A 22,864-nucleotide genomic window follows, 5' to 3' on the forward strand; every position below is an offset into this window, starting at 1 on the left:
AGATCAAGTCATGTTCCCTAATTCTGCCTGAATTCTTTATCAGTTATGTAAAAAAAATTGTAATATCCAGATTCCTTGATAAAATGAATTTGAATTGCACTAAACTAACCTACAAAGTACACGACAGCACATGATCCTGAGAGGCAGAGAGACAAGTAAGAGACTGAATTACTGAAATAATGGAGGGAGGTTACAGGACATGGAAAACAATTTATGACAGTGTGAACTATACTGACATGAAGCAGAGGCTCAAATGGTGACAAGTTCACTTAAGGTCAGGGGGTCATCTTTCAGCGTGGGTGGCCCAGATTGACATTCACCACTTTACTTTCATAATCCAGCAGAGTACATTTATTTTGACCCATCACTGCTTATATATCTTAAAAATGGCATGCCCATGCTCTGCACAGACAATGAATATAGAAATAACTAAGCAAACAGACACATTCTATTTGTATGAGCATTATCATGGTTCTGATATCATTATCAACCAATTCTGGGATGTTCTTGAGCGGATGAATGGATTAGCTGGCTTATTCAGGAATGAAACATAGTGTTTATTCAACAATAGGAATTGTTTCACTGGTGGGGATATCAAATCTTCAGTTTCCTCCTGAGATAATGTCCCTCTCCCACAGTGCAGGGATGAAAGACAATCTTTTTGTTATATCATGTCCCTCCTCTGCCTCTAACATGAATAGTTAACAGGGAGGTGGAGGAGGGACAGAAACCTGAGATTAACTGCACCCCTCCCTCTCCGAGGCTGGCCAATCGCAGGCGGCTCAGAGTTGAGGGCTGTGAAACTATATAACAGTGGCGCTGTGGCTGTTCAGACAGGAGCCTGAGCCCTGAACTCATCCAACTCACCAAGAAAGAGCAGGACACTGCACACCTCTGCAACAAGAACCCACACATTTCACAGCAAGACGTCAAGTTCAGGACAAGAGGAGAAATGAAGACAACACTGGCAACTCTGACTCTCTGCCTGGTGGTGCTCATGGCCACAGGTTTCCCTTTGGAGAGGAAAGGCGGCTCAGCATCCGGCAGTGCTGCCAAGGAGAAGCGTGTACAGTACGCAGCGTGGGATGACGTGAATGTCATCGCCCATGGCCTGCTGCAACTGGGCCAGGGGTTGAAGGAGCATGTTGACAAAACCAAAGTCCAGATGAGGGACATTTCCACCAAGCTGAAGGTCTTCAATCGCACGGTGGCCGAGCTGGGGAAGGAAAGCCAGAAGCTGCGAGTGGAGGGGGAAGCCCTGAAGGTTCAGGCCCGGGGGCTGGAGGACAGAGAGGGGCAGCTGCTGAATGTCACCGCCGAGCTTAGGGAGAAGGCGGAAGAGATGCAGCAGGAGAGGAGGACGATGAGCGAGAGGATGAGCCGGCTGGAGGAGAAGGTGGACAGGATGCTGCAGGGAGAGCCAGTGCTGTCTGACACTAATGCTGGTGCCAAGAACAAGAGTGATGCTCACAACATCCAGGTGAGAATGGAAGCTTTTCTGTCTTTGGGTGTTGATGAAGATAATTTGGTTAAGAAGGCAGAAATATGTTAAAATAGGAGTAGTTACATCGGTCAGCTTGGCTGTAAATGAGCCTTTCCACTATGTGCAAATTATTCTTTTTACAAAATATGACCATAAAGCCTCCTAGAGTAATTATTGCTGTTGCATTGCTTAAGTTTTCTTCAAGTTAATGAATGTACAGCATGCGTGGGCTATTGGTGAGGCTTTTTTTCTCTCAGCTCAAAGGCAAGTGTACAGAGGGTGAGTGAGTGGTGGGTATAATGGAGTGGAGGGGGGTTGGTTAACAAGCCTGCTCAGCATGGAGGAAGCGTGTGCAGTACGTGTAGGGAAACAGTAAAGGCTGCCAGACAAAGGAATCTGCACGCACCCAGCTACAGGAAGGTGTGAATAAGTTTGCACAGCTGTCACATTTTTACAACCTGCAGAATACTCGGCCTTAAGACACACAGTAGAACAAGGCCTTTAAGAGTTGTGCTCTTTTTGAAGCTCAACCTTTACAAAGCAGTATGTGAGCCTGAAAGGCTTTATAGTGGGGTGGAAAATCCTGCTCTGTGAGTGAGTTACATAACCACACCACAGCCGGGTGGAAAAGACGAATGCTCGTCATCGAAGGATGTAAATGTCTGTGTCTCAGGATTTTCAATGTGGCCCGTTTGTTGTTTTTTCTGGTGCTTCTCTTGCAAAAGTTACTGTGCCATGATTTTATGCACAGGCACAGTGTGGAATAAAGTTAATAAAATACTTTAAAATGGTACCTGTGTGTTGTTTTTTCTGTCAGCTGATGCTGGAGGCTCAGAACAGACGCATTGATGATCTGATGGAGAGGATCAGACTTCAACAGGAGAAGCTTGACAAGCAGAATGTGCGCATCAGGACGCTGCAGAGTCAGGTGAGCATGCGTTACAACCAGCAAACCAACATGTCCCCATTCCACATCAAAGCAAGTGTTGCCACGTATTTTTTATTATTTTCATCACTGATTCATAACTTATTTTTTCAGATCCAGCAATCAAAGCAGAGACACTCCCCAAGGAGCAGCAACACAGAGCGCAGTGGCATCGTGGAGCAAGGCGACTCACCAGTTGGTAAGTAAAGCCAGGAAGCGTCTGAAATCCCCTGTTGACACCGTCTTAAGTCGACTGGACAAAATGTGACGCCAAATGTAGCCGACCATCTGTTTAGTTTAAGGCCTCAAAGAAGCTTAAATCACTGGCAATTAAAATCAAGGAACTGAATCAGTTTGGGACACGCTCCTCTGCTCAGCATGATGCCAGTAAGAGGCCACCGTCAACTGGTGGACTTATGGCACATAGGGCAACTCTGTGTCTTTGAGCTCTTAAAATCCTAATTACATCGTTCAGTTAATACAGGATAACATTAACACAATAACACATGTAAAGTAAATGAAGATAAGTTGGATACAAAAATTAATTAGGCCAAAGAAACACAACATACTTTATAGATTAATTTCAAACTACCACAGACAAAGAACATCCATTGGGATAAACAGCAGTGGAGAAGTTAAAATGGGACCTAAACACTGACAGAGTAAGTCTCTATTTTGCCTGTGCCCTTCTCACTGTGGCATACAGTAATTGTAAGAAGCAGTAAATGATGCCCACAGCGTGCAGCCACGCCAAGCAGCTGCTGCTCCCATCTGTAGTGAACTGTGACTGGACCAGTGGTCACAATGACTGCTTTCATCCAGACTGTACCAGACTGCATGCAAACCAAAAGTGCAAGAGCTGAGACACAGCCACAGTTTTTTGGTCTCACTTTAGGATGGATCACACACGATGAGGAGGATGAATAAGTACATTATAATAATGAATCAGAGTGATATTGAACTTGCGTCCATGGTTCTGGTGGCCACAGATGAGAAGTGGGTGAAAGGTGAACAGGGCTGAGGCAACAGTTGAGTTCAGTCAGCCAATCACAATAACACCTCAGAGCTCTGACATCAGCAGGATTTGAGGAATGAGGAAAAAGGAACAAGTTTCTCTGGCGAGGTTTCAACTGGGGGAAAGTTCACGAGTCTCTGGGAGTGTTCAGCCAGGGTCACACAGCTCAATGGGATTACTCACACTGATCATTTCTTTGGTGTGTGTGTGTGTGTGTGGGGGAGGATAGTTGAGGGAAGCCAGGAAACAGCAAAGGCTTTGAAGAAATCTCGCATGCAATGTTCCTCAGATTACTGCCCTTGTGCCTGAGCCAAGAAAATCAGGGGGAAACAGCGGGGATTGAGGAAAGGTGGTCTAAATTTATCTGTGAACTTTGTACAGATATATGTCACTGTTTTGAAGACCCCTCCACCCACTGCTTCCACAGACATCCACCCCCTTTGTGTAAAACAAACATTTGTAGATCCTGAAAGAATGAGCAACCTTTCCCCTAGATCTGTCAGGGAGTCAGACATCCCCCTCCTCCACTTCGGTCATCCTCTCCTCTCCTCTCCTCCCCCATCCCTTCATGCAAACTCCTTACCTCCAGCTCCCATCTCCTCCTTTTCCCTATTGTAAGGAAAAAAGAAGTGTGCCAAAGTTCAGGAGAACCCCTAACCCCCGAGGCTGAATACAGCCACAAGAGTTCATACCTCTAGAGGAGAGGTCATCCCACACACACTGGGAAACGTATACTGAAACAATAACCAGGCGAATATTCAGCAAAAAATGAAAAAAATTATTTGAAGCATTAGATTTTTGCTTGTGTAAATATATCATGTGTCAATGCCATCCATGATGAGAAAGGGATTACTAGAGGGGTGCTATTAGTCTTCAGCCACATGATCCACATGACAGCTTCAGTTGGAGTCGCCTGCTTTGTATTCCTGCTGTCTCCGATTCCCCCTTTACAGCAACAACAACCCCCGATCACTCGCTGTGCATGCAGCAGCCACGCACGCCTGCATCACTGACTGGCTGAGGCGCACGTGAGGGAGGCGTGCCGACTGCCGAGGGAAGGGGAGGGTTGACTCTGAGAGGGGTGTAAGAGCGTAGTAGTGTCTCAATAGATTGGAGCACCAAGCAGCTGTAAAAGAGGGAAGTCGGCTTTGTAACTGGGAGAAGGGTCATATTTATAAACAAGAAAGCCGTTCTCACTCACCCACTCTCTCTGTTGCTGAGGCTGGGTCAAAGGTTCTATCGGCTGCACGTTCATATCTCCAGACTCACAGATACGCTCACATGCAGCGATAGTCTTATTTTCAAAACACTCTCGCTCTCACAGGGGCAAAGAAACCTGCCGCTGTGAGGTTCCCTATGACTGACCTACAAACAGTATGAAAGCTGGGTAGAGTAAAGAAGCTCTGATTCATGAATGCCCCCTTTAACATAACACACTTCAGAAAAAGTGTTTCTTCAGGGTTGTGAAGCTGAAGAAAAATACATGAGTTCAATGTGTCATGTATAAATAGCATTCCCAGCAGTGTAGGGGAAAGGTAATCATGCTGTTCAGACTTCTTGCAGTGATACTGGAGCTGTTGGTCTTAACATTGAGTTTTTTCCCTGTGTTTCTCTTGCAGAGGTGGCATCAGACTGCCATGAGCTGTTCCTCAGAGGAGAGACCACCAGCGGGGTCTACACCATCAAGCCAATCAACGCAGAGCCCTTTAAAGTCTTCTGTGAGATGACAGCCGGTACGTGGAGTTTAACTTTTTCCCATTTTGTTTTGTGATTTAGTGCTTGGTCAAGATTCACTAACTACTCAGACATTAAGTCTCTGTTTGTTTGGACCAATAAGACATTTTCTGATCGACCTCTTTTTGTATTTCTAACTAGATGGCGGATGGACGGTGATCCAAAGACGCCAAGATGGCTCAGTGGACTTTGACCAGCAATGGCACGCCTATCAGAAAGGCTTTGGCAACCTGAATGGTAAATGCTCTTTTCACTTTGTCGTCACTGTCCCTACCTAAACCTGTCAGGTGCTCGCTGGCCGGGCCAGGGCCGGATTAGTTCACGCTGCATAACAGTGTTTAGAGCCAGGGCATCAAGAGGCAGGAGGCGGCTTCCCAAATGCATCTAATCATAGATCAGCTTGAAAAACAGAAACCGGAGACAGTACTTCAGCTGAGGACAGTTTTCTAACTCCCTCTACTTTTCTTTGACATCTCCAGGAGAGTTCTGGTTGGGTCTTGAAAAAATCCACACCATCGCTAAAGATGGTGGCTACATCCTCAACATCAAGCTCTCCGACTGGGGGGATGACTTGGCATCCGTCCGCCTGCCCTTCCGTCTGGGTGGAGAGGAAACAAAGTACTCGCTCCAGACTCAGGAGGTCGGCACTTTCAGTACCTTGGAGACTTCCCTGGGGACTGACGCCACCGGTGGCCTGCCTTTCTCCACCAGTGACCAAGACAACGACCAGAAAAACGACCTCAACTGCGCCAAGCACCTTTCTGGTGAGTTGCAAATGACAATCACACTGATAAAACCCCTCTATTGGTTTGAGCTTAATGGCAGAATCTAATGTGATATTCTTCCTTGTCTTTACAGGTGGTTGGTGGTTCAGTAACTGTGGTCGCTCCAACCTCAACGGTAGATACTTCCAGAGTCCTCCTCCCAAGCAGCGACACCAGAGGAAGCAGGGCATCTTTTGGAAGACCTGGAGAGGCCGCTACTATCCCCTGAAGACCAGCATGATTATGATCGCCCCCGCTGCGATTGAGAACAAGTCATAAAGATTAGCAAGAGACAAAGAGAAAAAGGTCAAGACACAGAGACGAGGGGGAGGAGAGGGAAGAAGTAGATTTTGGACTGTTCTTTCCTTTCTTGGCACTTGGTTGATGAGATAGAGGTTTCCATTTCCCTGGTTGTGTCCCAGTGAGGAAGACTTAACATACCAGATCCAAGGTCCCTCAAAATAGAAGCAAAGAGAACCCACTTTTAATGAGTTCCACGTTTCCATTGCTCTTTTCTCTGAGAGACAAGCAGATTCCTGCCCTGCACCTAGAAGCCACAGACAAATTGCATTTCTATCATTCTACCATTCAACCATTGTGGTTGACTCCATCTGTTGGCATGGGCCCCTAGTCAGGGGAGCTGCAGGGCGAGTCTAGGCCTGTCTACTGTGCTGTGAGTCACAGAACATCTCCAACATGTCGCAACTCGTCACCAGAGTTGTGTAGACCGCTGTTGAGTTTGAATGTGGCTTCATAGCAAGTAAACAGTGTCTGCTCTGCTCTTATTTTGTAGAGGATTCACGTAGGAGTGAAATGCAGGCCAGTTAAGTGAGCCTTTTAAACCCAATGGTGCGGACCAAATGGTGACTTAATTCAAACAAAGCGTCATTTTCCTCACGAGGAGGATGAGATTAGTGTTTTCAAAGCATTATGTTAAGTTATAAAATCACTGTAGACTAGGATTACGATGCAGAGAGTGGGTTAAGACGTCAGAAAGCAGAACACGGGGCACTCAAAACCATTCCAGCCTTTTGTACATCCTGCCTCCAAATAAGCATTTTCTTCTTAAACTTTTCTGTGGAGATTTAGGTGATGTCAAGTCATATTGACTACTTTAAAGAGGAGAGGCATGGTTTTTGTAAATAGTGTACGCAGAAATGCCGTCTGTGTTTTCATAAATGTAAATGTTCCTGTTTTGTTGTGACACTATCTGTTTTGTCGTTACTTGAGAGTCTGTTGTTGTAGAGGTCCCATTTTCTTATTTAAATTATTGTAAAGAATCAATATATATATATTTCTGGTGCTGCCTGTTTGTAATTTATATTTTATGTGTTTAACAGATGTAAGATTGTTTTTTTAAGAGAAAATACCAATCGTTTGGCCAAAATGAGCCAATAAAATTGATTTAAACTAATATTGCTATTTGTCTGTGTATTATTTGCCACTTAAAGTAGTACCCTCACATATTATAGTTACCTGATAAAAGAACTAAATCACAAATATTTCACAAAAATATCATTATATAAACATGTAGAGAAAATATAACCACAACTACAGTCGATATGAGTGGATAGGCCCATGTTCAGAGGCTATGTTTTCATTGCTGTAAGTATATCTTTTAGCAGGATTTAAAAAACTACTGAACCGATTTTATTTAAATATGGTGGAAGGGTGGGGTATGAGCCATTCACTTTCAGGACAGATCCAGACAGATGTTTATTTGAAATAAATCAGACATATATAATGAGCTGATATCTATGAGTGTGTGAAATTTGGTGCAGTTTGATTGAATTTCAGGGAACTGTTGGCCCTCGATGGAGGAAGCCAATACAAGCTAATTATTCCAAAATGGCAAGTTGCAGTTGCCCGACTTGGTCTTCAATTAATTCAAATCTGACAACAAAAATCTTCTGGAATGTTTTGTGTTTCTTTTTGTATTAATCCTCTGAACATTTCTGGATGCAGAGATTTTCTTTGGGACCTGACTTCAGGCCCCATCACACAGAGTAGAACTAAACTAACCTCCACATTTTATTGAGCCACACGTGGCAGATCGTAATGTCTTTACCAGCTTGGTCATATTATAGAAGCAGTAGCTTTAAGGTGTCACTTTGAATTTTCAGCTCACCACTTTCTCCCTCCGTGTCGGGCTTACTGTTAATGCTTCATCCGAAGTGATCCTCACGGCACTGACAAGTGGTTAAGGATCAACCTCTGTAACAGCTGATCTGATGAGGTTTGATCTCATCTGACCTCCAAGGTCGGCTATAGCGTGCTGTGTCACCCAGCACTCGATACCTGCAGAGAAAAACCAAAAGCGCATTAGGTGACACACTCACAGAAAGCGCTCCAACTAATCATCGGACGATCGTCATCATCAGCAGATACATATACACAATAAGCATATTCCGTAGAAGTACTCAGGTCCTATAATACCACAATGTAAATTACTAGTAAGTAATTATATTTATGACCACATGCCTAAAATATTACCAGTGAAAGTACTGCAGTAAAACTGTTCATTCCATATGCATTATATTTATGTTGTGGCAAAGTAAAAAGTATGACAATTAAAATGTTATCTTTGAAATGTAGAGGAGCAGATGTATATAGTGACTTGAAAAGAACAGTTAGATGTAGAGGTAGCAAATATAAACTTGTGGACTTGTACTGAACCTGAGTACATGTACTTCATTCCAGTGCTCACAACAGGTGTTCCACATATTCCACATCTTACCAAGTGGTCTTTAGAGAATGGGGTCCACATTTAGCTAACTAGCAAACATGAGAACATTGGAAGCCTGTCATGCTAATATCTGTAGGGTGGCTCAATATGAAATAGTTAAGAAAGGAACCTCTGGAAACCCCACAAACTGTTCTTTAACAATTTGTTCTTACGTGAGATTTAGAGGTGCTGGTAGGAAGAGTGTGTTACCTTTGGCCTGGGGGGCTAGTTAGCTTAGCTTAAGTGGGTGTAAACAGGACAAGCTAAGCTAACTAGCTTCATACTTCTACTTTGGATATCCATCACGTGTAGCACTGGTGCCACCAGCTGCTAGTCGCTGTTAGCAGCAGATCATGGCGGAGCATCACTCACCTGTGAAGAGCCCTCCACTCCACAGGTTACCATGGGAACCGTCCACACAGGAAGAGGACAGAAGGACCGACAAGCATCTGCTGCTTCACTGGTGAGAGGTGTGAAGTGTTTGACAAGCTCTCATCAGTGCAGCAGTGGTGCAGCTCTGAGTGAATTTCACAGGGAGTAGGGGGACACTATTGAAGCTTGAAGTGGAATATTAATGCATGAAAACACTTGAGATGAGTGGTTTCCAGTAAGGCAGCCTGGTTGTCTCGTGCAAAACTTTTAACAGAACACGTGCTGCAACCACAGTGTCCAAAACCTGGAACACGTTGAACTTCCTCCAGCAAGGCCCAACAGTCCCTCAGGAAACCACACTTAAATTCTCTAGATCTGGATTTTGATTTGATCTGTAAGAAATTACACAAACTTATAAAAATCTGTCCCCTTCGTGTACATGATTTTTCTCATCAAGATCAATAAATACTAAAACCCTTTCTTGCGATGTTAATATGAAAAGATGAAAAGAAAAATATGGTAAGATCACATTACGTTTCTCAGCTTCACACTGGGGTTAGTTGCCGGTCTCACGCCCAATTTGTTACCATACAGTGGCTGAAAAGAGCTACAGCCTTGTGAAACCACATTTAGATGAGGATTTTTATTTATGTACAAGTGTCAAAAAATTCCTAGATTCCCACTAAAATGTCAGGGGTTCTTTCTTGTACTAAGTCCCATCCTTCCACCAAGTTTAGTGGAAATCAGTTTAAGAAGTTTTCTTTCTCCGTAGTCCTGCAGACAAACCAACCAACAAACAACCAGGGGCGAAAACATGACCTCCTTAGCGGAGAAAATAAGGGGACTGCAGTAAAAGAGAGCGTGTGATTGATTCATACATTTATTCATAATCATGTACAAATAGTATTCCGGTGGTACAAAGCTGTTGTAAGACTCCAGTGCTCACCTTCCTGTTGTCTTTATTGCAGTAAAAAAAGGAAATACCAGCATGATCAAGAGTCAAGAGGTACTTTGGCAAATATAAATTATGTGATAAGAAGGCAAGCAGACATCTTGAGCAATGAAATGTGAGGGGAGAAATCGGCGCAAAAAATTGCAATGAGCAGCACTCATTAAAAAAAAAATAAAGAATAAAAATCCATAAAAATATTTTATTTTAAACTACACACACTTAAAACAAGAGGACAGAGGAAGCCTCTCGGTTTTCTTCTTTTCTTCATTACACAAACTGCAAAGTACAGACTCACAGTATGTACGGATATATGTACTGTGTGTGTGCGAGTGTGTTAGTGAGTGTCTTGGTTTATGTATGAAATAAACTGCATTTTACATATAGTGTGTGAGCTCATGTCTGAAAATATGTTTATAGATTCCATTTCATATCTGTGGACTGTGACCCACTTTTCTAACACGGACTCGAGTGAACAGGTGGGTCAAGGGGGAGAACGACACCATAACATTTGGCAAAGAAACCATTGTGTTTTCAGCGGAGGACACGAGTGAGCGATGAGTCAATGTGACACAGCCTACGAATATTTCTCCATACGTCCTTGTCTTTGTTCAGCTTTCAGGGTGAGACACCAAATCTCTGTGCTCGTAAACCATACCCCAGACTGTACACGGGCGGGCGGGAGGGGAGGGGGGGTTGGGAGGAGACAGGGCGAGCGAGTAACAGAACAAGAGACAGAGAGAGCAAAAGTGGGAAATATGGTGGAGAAGTGAGACGACTACTTCATGGGAGACAAAGAGGGGCTTGTGGCTGCAGTGTCTGATAGTCTCTGGATGATGGGGTGAACAGTTGGGAGACGGGGATGGGTTGGGGAGGTCAGGGAGAGTAAGGTGGGCTAGAGGGAGTAAAGGAGGACCGAGGGGACGCCGGACTCCACTTCTCCCCTGTTGTCTCATTTCAGAGGTATTGTTGTAGAAAGTGCAGCAGCATTATCTCGTAGTGCTCTCCAGACTCAGGGCAGCGAATACTGTGTCGCTCATTGGGGTAGACCTGGAAAATGGAAACAGGATAAACAAATTATGTATGTATGTGTGTATCCGGTAAAAATCTGCTTTGAAAAATATCTTGTCAAAAGCACTAAAGACTGCACCACAACAGTTACTCTTAATGCATAATCCTGAAATTTATTCATTTATTGTATTTAATCATAAATGTACAATATGTAACTTCCCCTGCTACAATAACAAAAGACCTAGTTTGAGGACTGAGAATCTTCAGATATGTTGCAACACATTTTTGGATAATGTAATGTAAGTACACAAGTCAACAAACTATACATCATTGGTCTATTTGTTTTGAGACATTTAATGAATAATTGTTATATATTATATCTTTAAAGGGATAGTTCACCCAGAAATGAAAATTCACTCATTATCTATTTACCCCTATGCCAATGTGGGGTGGGTGAAGTGTTTGAATCAACAAAACACATTTGGAGTCTCAGGGGTAAATGGTGTAGCAGCCAAATCCAATGACAATTGAAGACATTAGGGACCTATCTTTAGACGTAATAAAACAGAAAAAACACGACATGCCTCCATACTGCTTGTGTGGTGTCATCCAAGTGTCCGCACGCTCCGACATTCATATTCGACTCGAGGTCATTTACACCAAGTTTTTAGCCTAAATGTCCTCTGATATCTTCCGACGAGGTGCATTCAGGGACCGTTGGAAATGCTATGTCAACTAGCCTAGCCACTTCTGGCTGTTGTTGGGGCTTCAGGACACTTGGATGACACCACATGAGCAGTATGGAGGCGTGTTGTGTTTTTTCTGTTGTTTTATTACGTCTGAAGAAGGACTCACCATTGACTTCAATTGTATTGGATTCTGCTCAAACAAGGTTTTCCCCTGAGACTCCAGAAGTGTTTTTTGGACTCAAACACTTCACCCACCCCTCCATCGGCATAGTGGTGAGTACATAATGAGTGAATTTTCATTTCTGAACTATCCCTTTAAACATTACAATGGTCTAAGCCAATAAATCAAAAACATTTACTGCTGAGTGCTTCTGGAATGCTTCTCATGTGGAAGAGTTACGTTAATTGCATCAACCTACAATAATTATTTCTGTTAGTGAGTATTAGTGAGTGGAATAAGGTTTGTGGTGCTCACCTGAAGCTGGTAGGGCTTCCCAGCACGGATTATCTGTGACACTAGGAAATTGGTGTGGAAAAAGTGCACATTCTCGTCTAAAAATCCGTGAAGAATCAGCAAACGATTAGGCCTGTAATGACAAAGGATTGCGCTGTTACAAAAAGATACACAACAAAATGATGGGCTTTCATACAACACAAAGATAAAGGATATGCAGTTTGAGAGTGAAGAGTAAGACTCCACATTCCGTTGTGAAGGAAAATTGTCACAAATCCAAAGAAATGTATAGAAATCTTGAAATATTGCAGCTGCAGCTCTGGAGTTTGAATTTAGCGTCCAGGAGCATTGCTCCAACATGCCGTTTGTCAGGCCCTCAGGGCCTCCTTGATCCCTAAAAACCGAGGCTTGCTTTGGCCTGACAACTCAAACATTGAATTCCTTGCACAATTTATCAACCGCTGCAGGAAATCTGTACCTGTTGTGTACCACATTCAAGAGGTTCAAAGCACATGAGTCACCTTTTAGTTTGTTGTTTGTTGGCTTCACTACGTTTAAAACAGAATGAACTTGGTGAACAAGTCAGACTGACTTTCCAAGAATTTGAAGCACAACTTTAGGAGCGTACAAAAATCTATGCAGTTAAAAACACACGCTAACAGGCAAACAAACTCATTTAAAGGTGTGTGTACTGACTCGCTGGGCAGCTTGTCCACATGCAAGGCTACAGATCCTTCCTCATAGCCCTGCTGGTTGTTCTCAGGCACATCCATGTAGCGCTCTGTGTAGCCAGTGTCGTAGGCCATCCACACAGTCACTGGGGCGCCTGCGATGGCCAGCTGGTGACAAACACAATGTAGTTAGATTGAAATGTATAGAAAAGTGTCATTTCATGGTGCAGGAGGAAGGTAGCAATTTAGATTTAGTGTTTATATTGTAGGTGAATGTTACATTGAAGTATGTATGATGATGAGTTGCAAAAACATTTTAGCAAAATATATTCATACGTCTATCATATTGGGGATGTATCCACAGATATCCTTGCAGAATTAATGCTTTTAGTAGCACACTGTAACATTGTCCAACACAGACACCATGTGGATGTAAGTGGCAACTGCACCTCCAGTTCAGCTCTTACAATTCATACTAACAAGTTAAGCACTAAAGTCATTCTCAGTTTATTTTAAGTGCATTACTTGTTGATACAAACTGTTGTAAACTCTGTTTCTGCGTAAAGGAGGCAGCAGAGCACGCTCACTGATGGAAACGTTTAACGATGAAAGGAGGCTCCTAACCTTGAAGACATTGGGTCGTTGGATGAGGCCCATGAGTGACAGGAACCCGCCGTACGACCAGCCGTGGATAGCGACGCGGCTCAAGTCCACAAAGTTAAACTTCTCTGCCACGTACTGCAACCCCTCCACCTGGTCCTCGATCTCCACCTGACCCTGGAGAGATAGAGGTCAATTGTGTTATTAAACCTTCATGTCGGTTTACTGACAATTCATTTCTTGAATTATCTGACCCTCACGTTACCATTTTGTTTTTCAGTGCTCCTTCAAATTCAAGGCCCCTCTGACAGGAACCTCTCCCATCGATGACGACCACAGCGTAGCCCAGAGAGGCGAGCGTGTTCAGACGGAGGTATTTCATCCCCTTGAAGGAGTTGTTCACCAGCTGCACCTGAAAACACACACGTTTTTTTCCCCCTTTAAACAGTCATACAGGTTTTAGTGATATTTAGTAAATAGTGTTTAAAATATATGAGCCATGCCTCTTGTGTCATAATGTTGTCTGATCAGATCACACACTCAGGCCAGAAGAGAGAGGATTTAGATATGTACCTGTGGGCCTCCATACACAAAGAGAACAGTCGGGTGTTTCCTGCCGGGCAGCAAGTTATGAGGCTTGTATACCATCCCATAAAGTTGGAAACCAGACTTTCCTGGGAAGTCAAAAATCTCAGGTGGATTGTAATCTCCCGGGCAACCTGGAAGACATATTAACAGATGAGGACATTAAGTTAGCAAAACGTTAGGTCAACTCCTATTGTAGATACTTTGGACTAAACTATAAATATAGCACGTGATTATATGCTCCAAGCAAAGAGAATTGAGGTAAGTGTCTTAACAGTTTTAGTTATAAACAGTAAAGATTACGAACCACACAAAAATTTGATTTGATATTAGATTGTGATACATTTTCATCTGAAAACCGATACAGCAATACATCATCTTGTGACACTCAATGTACAAGATCCTTTTTTCTTTTCAGCAAACATTTTAATTTTGGAACTGTTTTACTTCCTGGTACTTCAGTTTAACTCTTCTGTACCATTCGTCTACTTCAAACTTAAGGTGTTTCATGCCTGTGACCCTTTCACTTCGGACAAAGTTCGAAAACAACACAGTAAAAGATTGTCTTCTCACTCCTGTTATTTTTGATCCATCATAAACAATCAACTCTGACACAAAGTGCTCGTCATGACATACGTGTGAGCAGCGCATTATCTGATCACAGTCAGAATTGTCTGGACGAGGGCATTGTGGTTCAAATTCTCTGTCCTTGATCTAATCAAATCCAGGCCTCAACTTTCCCCTAAAGACTCTGCTCTATTGATGCTTCCAGAAATAAAGCCTCAGATAGGTGGCCAACCTTCACACCAGATCTGCACCAAAATTTAATGGGTTCTTCCTTGACCAGTGTAATCTGTCCATTAGTTTGTGCATAATCCTGCGAACTAACTGACAAACAGATGAAAACCTAACCTCCGTAACAGAACTGAAAAAACCTGAACATTTAAAAAAGCTATTGCTCTACAATTTTACTAAAAAGCTATTAACAACATGTATAAACATTTACTTTCCAGTGCAGCCGGTATTATTTTAAATATCTGGGATGTAGGACAATCAGATGCTCAGACACATTGAACCAAGATCTGGTATTTGAGAGACTTTTGCATGATTCGCTATTTAGTGCAAAAAAGACTGCAAAGTTTTTAACAACCATTTTGTTGTTGGAACCAGTCGCTCCTTGTCTACATAGAGGAGTTGGTGTTTGACACCATCTGTGTCTCTCTATAGAAAAGGCAATTTATTTCTGTTCGGAAAAAACCCACAGTAAAGTGGTCGTTTACATCACATCCTGCTTACCTGGTGATTCCATCATGCTGGCCCAGAACTCAGGTGCCATGTGTAGTGGGTCACCTTCTGAACCGGTCAGTTTGTAGACGTGAACACATGGGGGCGTACTCACGTTACTGTAGTGGCTGACAAAAAAGTCGAAGTTCTGCAGAGTGACAGGGTGGAGAGAGGTGCAAAGAATCGTAAGTGTACAACAATCTGGACCAAATGTAACTATGAACAAGGACAATGAAGGAAGTGAAACGCTACGAGAAGACGGGATGCAATTACAATGCTTCGCCACATATTGCAAGGATCTGTGTCTTTGTTCCAACATGAGCTACAGTCAGTGTAGATCACTGCTGACAGCCGCACTGCATTAATCCCAAGTAGTACAGTGTATCCAACCAATCCCAGGCTTTCACAGCTTTCATTATTTTCTATCTGCTTTCTTATTAAATTCTACTCAACTATATTAAACTAGGAAAAATACATTTAAATACATCACTGCTTATTTGACGTATTTTTGCCCGAAAGCAAAAAGCAAAACTGTTCAACATAGGACTGAAACTGAAAATGTTTTGCACCAAAGGTAAACATATAATTGTTTTTTTTACCTTACTAACAGAGCAGCTATGAGAGAAGCCAGGCTTGGTTAGTCTGACTACGTCTCCCGGAGAGTCATAGCTGACCACGTAGAGGTGGTGCTCCAGAGGAGTGTCTCTAGTTCCCTGGAAGTAAACCAACTTTGTCGCCTCGTTCACCCAGATCTACAAACAGAGAGAACATAGAACAAATTATGGAAAACTTTAGAGGAGCCAACAAAACATCTTCATATCGACTGACTTCTCCAATTCTGTATTATGTTGTAATGCTGAACCCTTGTGAAAGAACACAACCATATATTCTTGATTTTTTCCCCCTTAGTTCCCCAATTTTAGGACAAAGCAGAAAACCAGCAGATAGAGGAGGTCGCTGCAGGAGAAGCCTGACAAAACGTCCTCAAGGAAAATATTCTGAGAGTCAGCAGATGTCGATCAGTTGCAGACCTTAGACACTGAAGGTCAAGCCCTTCGTCTGACGTACTGTCAGACTTTTAATTTCACGGACACCATTTTATCTAAAAAAACAAAGTGATGGAATACAGAGGCAAATATATGTCACACCTGTGTATGACAATTTTATCCAACAGAGTGATTTAATCTGACCTTGGAACCATGCCTTGCCAGGACTTCCCATTCTCCACTGGTCAATGTCATCTCCTCCTTGATTGCACATTTGAAGTCTCCTGAAAAAACAACAAATAATGGAATCAACATGCTCCTTGACATAAACCCTGACAGCTGAGTTCAGATGAGATAAAACAGACATTCACATGATTGTTTGACAGACATCAAGACAAATAAACACGAGAGCATCTCCTCGTCTCTTACCCTCTAAGTGCTGGTAGTCCTCTGTCCAGAGGTTGCAGCCCGGTTGTAACAGAGATGTGATTTTATACAGGTGGCTGAAACCCGTTTTAGACTCATTGACCCAAATAAAAGTGAACTCATCTTCTGTCGTTTGAACAAAGGGGTAGTATATATCATGAACCTGCGGGGGGGGGAGAACCAGTTACACTTACAGCAGAAAAAAACACTTAACAATAAAAACAAACAGTTGAGTAGAAACAGAACAGACAAGTAACGTAGAAATGTTCATGTGGAATGTGAGGAGACCTACATTAATCCAGACATCGGTGGTCTCTTCATAGATTATGTATGGCTGTGTGTCACTGGGCATTGCATCCCGACTCTCCTGCCTCTGAGCTGGGTCATCTGTGACAGGGATGAAGAGGGCAGGAGGCAGCAGGACCAGCTGTAGTTTCCTCTGACTGCGGTCCAGAAGCACCGCCAGGCCACTGAGTGGAAGAGGAAACAAAGTCAAGTGATTGCTTTTTACTTTAAGAATAATTGATTATTGAAACATTAAAAAGGATAAATACAAACCAATAACATAAAAGTTGCCAAAGAGAATATAATCTATAGGTGTCCCTGTTCATGTCAAAGCATCAAATGTCCTAATATCAGGTTGTATAGCTTCTCATGATTCACATCGAGAATGACAGTATCTCAGTTCTGAGTGGGACACTCACTATTTGCCGTCACTCGTCCATCCCACTCTGGCGATGTATTCTGTCCCAGGAAACAAGGAGGCGAAGGGGACGGCCAGTTCTTTATCTTGTGTGCTCACAATCTGTAAGTACAACCACACACGCACATTAGGAACGTCTGATTATCATGTTGACGATAAAAAGATTGTTAATAAAAGACTCACTCTTCCTTGATGGTCTGTCTTGATCTCTGCCAGTTTAAGTGTAGCCTGGGGATTTTTGCTACCTGTAAATAAAGAAAAACAGAAAATGATAGAAATAGTCAATAAACAATATTCCCGGCTCCGAGGCACAAGTGTACATGGCTCCACTGACCTGTGCGAGGATATCTGTACGCGTCTGCTTTCCGCTCCTCCAGAGCTGGAGATGGAACATGAATAATCTCTACTTCCGTCTCATCCACCTCTTCATACAGAAGATACACTGTTTTACCTCCATTAGGGTCTGAGAGGGGAGAAAAAATTATCAATTTAGGTTTATACAGGAAACAGTGTACCAACAGCCACAGAACTATTAATATATAAGAGCATTGGCTGTCAATTTGTCATTTGTATTTGAAAACAGGAAAAACTGGAGTATCTGAAACTGCTTTTAGTCACGCACTGAACTTCAGACATCTTCCTAAAATTTTCCAGAGGGGGCTGTGTGTGAGAACGGAAATGTCTGAGTCAGTTCCTCTCAACATTTTCAAAAAGAATTTCTGCCAATTCAAGCGAGTGGGCACGTTGATGACTTTTCTAAACACACAGGAGACACAAAACTGGAGGAATGCAAGTATTTCAGGATAAGATATTTGAAGAAAGACACCGAGATTCAAGAGCATTTGTTGATATGGGTTGACGCTGCGATCTTCATATTTGAATGGTAAGTGCAGGAAAATGTCCGGACTCAACTTTCCTGACATTTTCTGTCTGAAACGGCTTAAGATTCCAAGTTCTGACCTTCGACTGCTGAGGGACTCCACCAGTAGCCAGTGAAACGGTCAAACTCTTCCTGGATGACAAATGTTGCTACACCTGCAGACTTTGGGTCCTCCTTCACATTATCAACACCTAAAAGATATTAAATATGTTAGGACAAAGGAAGTTCACATCCATGTGAATTTACTGGTATGATGGTAAATGGTATAAATTATATAATACTATGCAATTACACCTTGATATTAAAATATGTGACATATCAATGTATTGCATTGTAATTTAAAATGAAATCGTCAACTAGCAAATTAAACAAGTTGTTCTGCAACTGAATGCACTTCAGTGAATTAAAGAAGGTTTTAAATTCAGAGCAAGCAAAGCTGATCAACACATAGCATTTCATTGCCTTTTTAAATAACTCAAATAAAAGCCGGTGGACTCAGACCTTTGTGGCAGAAAGTGAGTCTCCTCTCCTCGCCCGTCTTAATGTTGGCTATCCACAGGTCGTTGTTGTTGATGAAGGCTATGAAGTCGGGGTCTCCGGGGCAGACCTTGGGGTCCATACGTGTCCCTGAGCACTGGGTCTTGATCTCCACAGGCTTCAAAGAAGCAGACTGCTAAACCCAAAAGACACAATCTTAGTCATGGGGGAAACAGAAGTGGGACATTGGATCCAAAGATATAGGTGAAGAAAGCATCCTTAATGGAGACAGATTCACTGACATGAAAAGGTACACAGAGTACAGTCATTGACAATATAGGACGAGATGTTGAATATCCCTTGTACAATTGTATAATGTGTAAGATGATTTAAAATTATTGCTTTGTTTGCTGTAATACAGAACCATGGGAAAGAGGCTATAAACTATCTAAGGGGTTTTCTGTCTACCTGTGCCACCACATTTGTGCACTGTGGAGGTCTGAGCTTGCAGACCTTTACCTTGCTCTGAATTAAATCTGTCCTGAGAATCTAGGGGTTCACAAACTGAGGGAATAACAAAAATCATCAGTGTACTCACAATGAAGCCATTGTTGCCTCCATCCTGACAGTAGAAGAGGCTATTGCTGGCCTGGAAGAGGAACAGGCCCGTCTGAGCATGGTAGTCATAGGAGGTTATACCAAATGCTCCCAAACGTTTACGCTCTCTCAGCAACTCCTCCTCTCGAGAGTAGGCCCCCTGGTGAGGTGTAGCCTTAAATGTCCGACATGAGAGAAGAAGAAGATATAAAATATTACTATTACTTTTTTTACAAGGTACATGTGTTTTAAAGTGCTTATATAGACAGGAATGTACTGTTAACTATAGTTGAAAAAGGACATTCAACCGACCCATCCTTCCAGATCAAACTACTGTGTAATGGTTGTACAGTGCATGCATTCTTCTCATAGTTTCTACCATGGTCGCTTAATCTTTTGAGCTTCAAAACATATTTCAGTTACTCAAAAACATGAAGCGCTTATCTCGCCCATTTCTCAGACACATCACCCTGTGCCATTTGTTACAAACAGGAAGAGTGGAGGAATTCACCTGGAAGTGATCCAGCATCTGTTTCCAGGACAACACTAAGAGGGCCTCCTTACGGATCTTCTTGGGGATTTCAGAGTAGAGTAACGAATTCTCTCTGCTCCCATAAGGCATTCCTTGTAAGTACATAGAAAAGCAGCTCAGACAACAGATCAAAAAATGCTTGTGTGAACTGAAGGAGGAGGAATTTAACACAGTGGTTGTTTTAATGTCATGAGGAAATCATATAGTGCTGACTAGAGCAGAAAAACGTGACTACGGTCAAGTTAAAGGAGAACAAAGAAACAGTAGATAGGGAGGATTTTATGCAGTATTGTCCATCAGCTTACCAAGGTAGTACAACCGGTGGGAGTGAGGTCCATTCTCATCCTTCTTCTGCACAAACTGGAAGTCATGGGGGGCCTTGTTTGCGATCATGCCCGAGTACTTCCTGCTACAGTGGATAATGTCACGAAGGCCCTCCCAAGAGTGTTTCTCCACGAAGAACTGAGATGGCACGTCCTCCATCTCCACCACCTCCGTACTGTCCGAAAGGCCGTCCACAGCCATCATGCTCACAGTCACACAGCTGGATGTTGACATTAGAAACAACTGGTAAGAGGTGCAGACACCCACACACTCCTGCATCCATGCATTCCTTTAATAGAATTGGTCAACACATGTAACATGGACCCAAGGTGTCGTACGGTACCTTTTCCAGATACCCTCTTTATTGTCAACAAGTTTGACCCTCTTGACTCTATGCATTCACCGGTCAACGTGCCTCACTCTGTTTCTGTAACCTATGAACAAAGAACAGAGCTAAAATCATTCACATTTTCCAAAGAGAAAATAAACAAGCAAAAATACAACCAGCTCTGCTCCCAGAACAATATGAACAATAAACTGCAATGCAATCCTATTACACTGCATATATTCTGTTTACACGGTATATTATTTCCATCCTACTTACACTTTTATGTTTCCTCGCGATTACGTTGCATGTTAACTTATTATTACTTTTACTGATGTCTATTTTTGACTGTCCTCTTTGCTGGAATGAATAAAGGATTATCTTATCTTATCTTAACAAATAGTTAACCACAGTAACAATAGGTGGACAGCAATTCATTATTGAGACAGCTTGGAAAGAGCATACTTCTGAATGCACCAGGCTTCTTGATGTTTTACTTTTTGGTTTGTTTGAAACCAGTCCTCAAAACTACAACACAATGAGCGAAACGAGGAGGAGGACAATCAGAAATCCTTCACAAAGCACCACCTCAAAGGAACAGGGAGCGACAGACCAGGGAGCGACAGACCAGGGAGCCAGTAAAGAGTCGTAGTCCCGGGTTAATCCCTCGTGTGAAACGACTGATATTTACAGCTGAGCAGCAGGTGAGGTCCAGGGTTTAGGGAATACCCCGCATGCCTTCCTCTCTAATCCATGATGGCTGAGGGATCAGTGTGATGTCAACAGCAGTGGGGGGAAATATATATATGCTGTAAACAACTGCAGTTAGTTCCTGATGTTGGTGTTGGGAAGGTGTGTGATACTTATATCTGTGTATGACAAACACTGATCTGACAACAAACACCACCCATGAAACACAGTAGTTGAGCGGACCTGTGTACAAGGCGTGGACTGATGGAAGAGTATTTATGAATGGAGATCTCCCAAATCTAGATCGTACTTCAAATCTGCGTGTTCTAGAGGAAGTATAAAAGAAAAGAATCCTAAATATTTATATTAAACTCACATTGGTCTCTGTGTTGTCATGTAAAATGTGTAAAAATGGAAATATTTGCAACAGCAACTTGTAACGTTATACGAGGAAAAGGCCCCGTTTGCTTGAGCTGCTCATTTGAGAGCCTCGAGCAGCCTTTCTTCAGGGGGGGGGGGGGACAAGTCCGGTGAAGTTTAAACCACAGATACCGTTAATGTTCACAGTTAGCTAGCCTGCAACAGAGCTTTGTTCTCCGATGTCAACTATTCAGTCCCACCGGAGGAAAACACCGGCAAATCCGTTGGTGTAAACAATGCTAACGGCACCAATGTTACATTTGACAGTGGACAAAGAAGGCGTGGATTGTAAGAAGATGACAGTTGTGAAAGTGTGCGTCTATTAAATCTAGCTTGGCTACATTTTGACATGACAGCTCTCTTCTGTCATTTTCGCTCTGAAGCTAGCTCGCTAACCTAGCTAGGTAATGCTACACGGCCGCTAGCTAGCGGTTTCTGGTTTTCTGATGGGGAATAAAACACAGACGCTCACGAGACCGTCCCCGTGACATAAACCAGAATTTAAGAGAACACTTACCGACCTGGCCGCTGTTTCTTGAACCGGTGCGCAGGCTGTATTAGCTTGGTGTCAGTAAACAGATTTTACAGCTGCTAAAGGTTGAATCCATGGCCCTCAGCGGCCGCACAAAATGTAGCTGGCGTTCAGAGCGGAGGGAGGAACCTTGGATGTGGTCACGGAACACTCCGGGACGTTTTCAGGGCTGCACCGCCGCTCTGATGAGGCGTCAGTGACGGTCAGTGCTGCGCCGCCTGTGGCACGACGCTTCAAGACCACTGACCTGATCGGCTCCTGTATTGCATTACTTCTGCCCCCAGCAACTTTACATGCATCGTTTAGACTACACGCACATCTGTGTTGCCTCCTTAGAAATCTCTAATATCCCAGATTAACCACTGAACGCATCGTCAGTCTGTGATACCTGGATAGTCCCTAAACACACCATGGATTTGAATTATTTCTTGAGCAAGCCAAAGCATTAAACCCTATGGATACATCTGTATAGTTGATTTCAAGATATTATTTGAAACAAAATGTCAGTCTTTGTTGTTTCCCAGTGAGATTTACTGGATGTACAGGTGTACTACAAGTTCTCCAGTATACATCTTAACCTTACAAAGCTCCACTCATTCTGTGTATTATGTTTATATTAAACCACCCACCGACGCCTTAACAGCCGCAACACTGAAAATCGAAAAAAAAGACCTTGAATTTTCATTTTGAAACATTGTGCAAAAGAAAGCG

General features: G+C 42.9%; 2 protein-coding genes across 4 annotated transcripts; one reads left to right on the forward strand and one right to left on the reverse strand.

The window, feature by feature from the left end:
• The first annotated feature begins 811 nt into the window (after positions 1-811).
• On the forward strand, positions 812-7,335 carry angptl4 (angiopoietin-like 4). Its single transcript, XM_035170485.2, has 7 exons — positions 812-1,480; positions 2,301-2,411; positions 2,523-2,607; positions 5,043-5,156; positions 5,299-5,394; positions 5,637-5,921; positions 6,016-7,335. The coding sequence occupies exons 1-7, from the start codon at positions 953-955 to the stop codon at positions 6,198-6,200; spliced, it is 1,404 nt and encodes a 467-aa protein (XP_035026376.2). The 5' UTR covers positions 812-952; the 3' UTR covers positions 6,201-7,335.
• A 2,545-nt stretch (positions 7,336-9,880) lies between these two features.
• On the reverse strand, positions 9,881-22,307 carry LOC118117793 (dipeptidyl peptidase 9). Of its 3 annotated transcripts, none has more exons than XM_035170343.1 (21): positions 22,143-22,307; positions 20,530-20,620; positions 20,168-20,406; positions 19,842-19,954; positions 19,332-19,505; positions 18,758-18,929; positions 18,337-18,447; positions 17,711-17,839; positions 17,560-17,621; positions 17,378-17,478; positions 16,966-17,143; positions 16,677-16,836; positions 16,452-16,531; positions 15,861-16,013; positions 15,274-15,409; positions 13,966-14,111; positions 13,658-13,804; positions 13,417-13,569; positions 12,818-12,960; positions 12,143-12,254; positions 9,881-11,017 (listed from the first exon to the last, which is right to left on the reverse strand). In XM_035170343.1, exons 2-21 carry the CDS (start codon positions 20,583-20,585, stop codon positions 10,925-10,927), a joined length of 2,658 nt encoding a protein of 885 aa, XP_035026234.1. In that variant the 5' UTR covers positions 20,586-20,620; positions 22,143-22,307; the 3' UTR covers positions 9,881-10,924. The 3 variants fall into 3 exon arrangements, with proteins under 3 accessions (XP_035026234.1, XP_035026235.1, XP_035026233.1); XM_035170344.1 differs by having other exon boundaries at positions 18,758-18,926; positions 22,139-22,307; XM_035170342.1 differs by having other exon boundaries at positions 22,139-22,307.
• Between the last annotated feature and the right edge of the window lie 557 nt (positions 22,308-22,864).

Source organism: Hippoglossus stenolepis, chromosome 11 (genome assembly GCF_022539355.2).
Source record: "Hippoglossus stenolepis isolate QCI-W04-F060 chromosome 11, HSTE1.2, whole genome shotgun sequence".
Lineage (NCBI taxonomy): Eukaryota > Metazoa > Chordata > Actinopteri > Pleuronectiformes > Pleuronectidae > Hippoglossus > Hippoglossus stenolepis.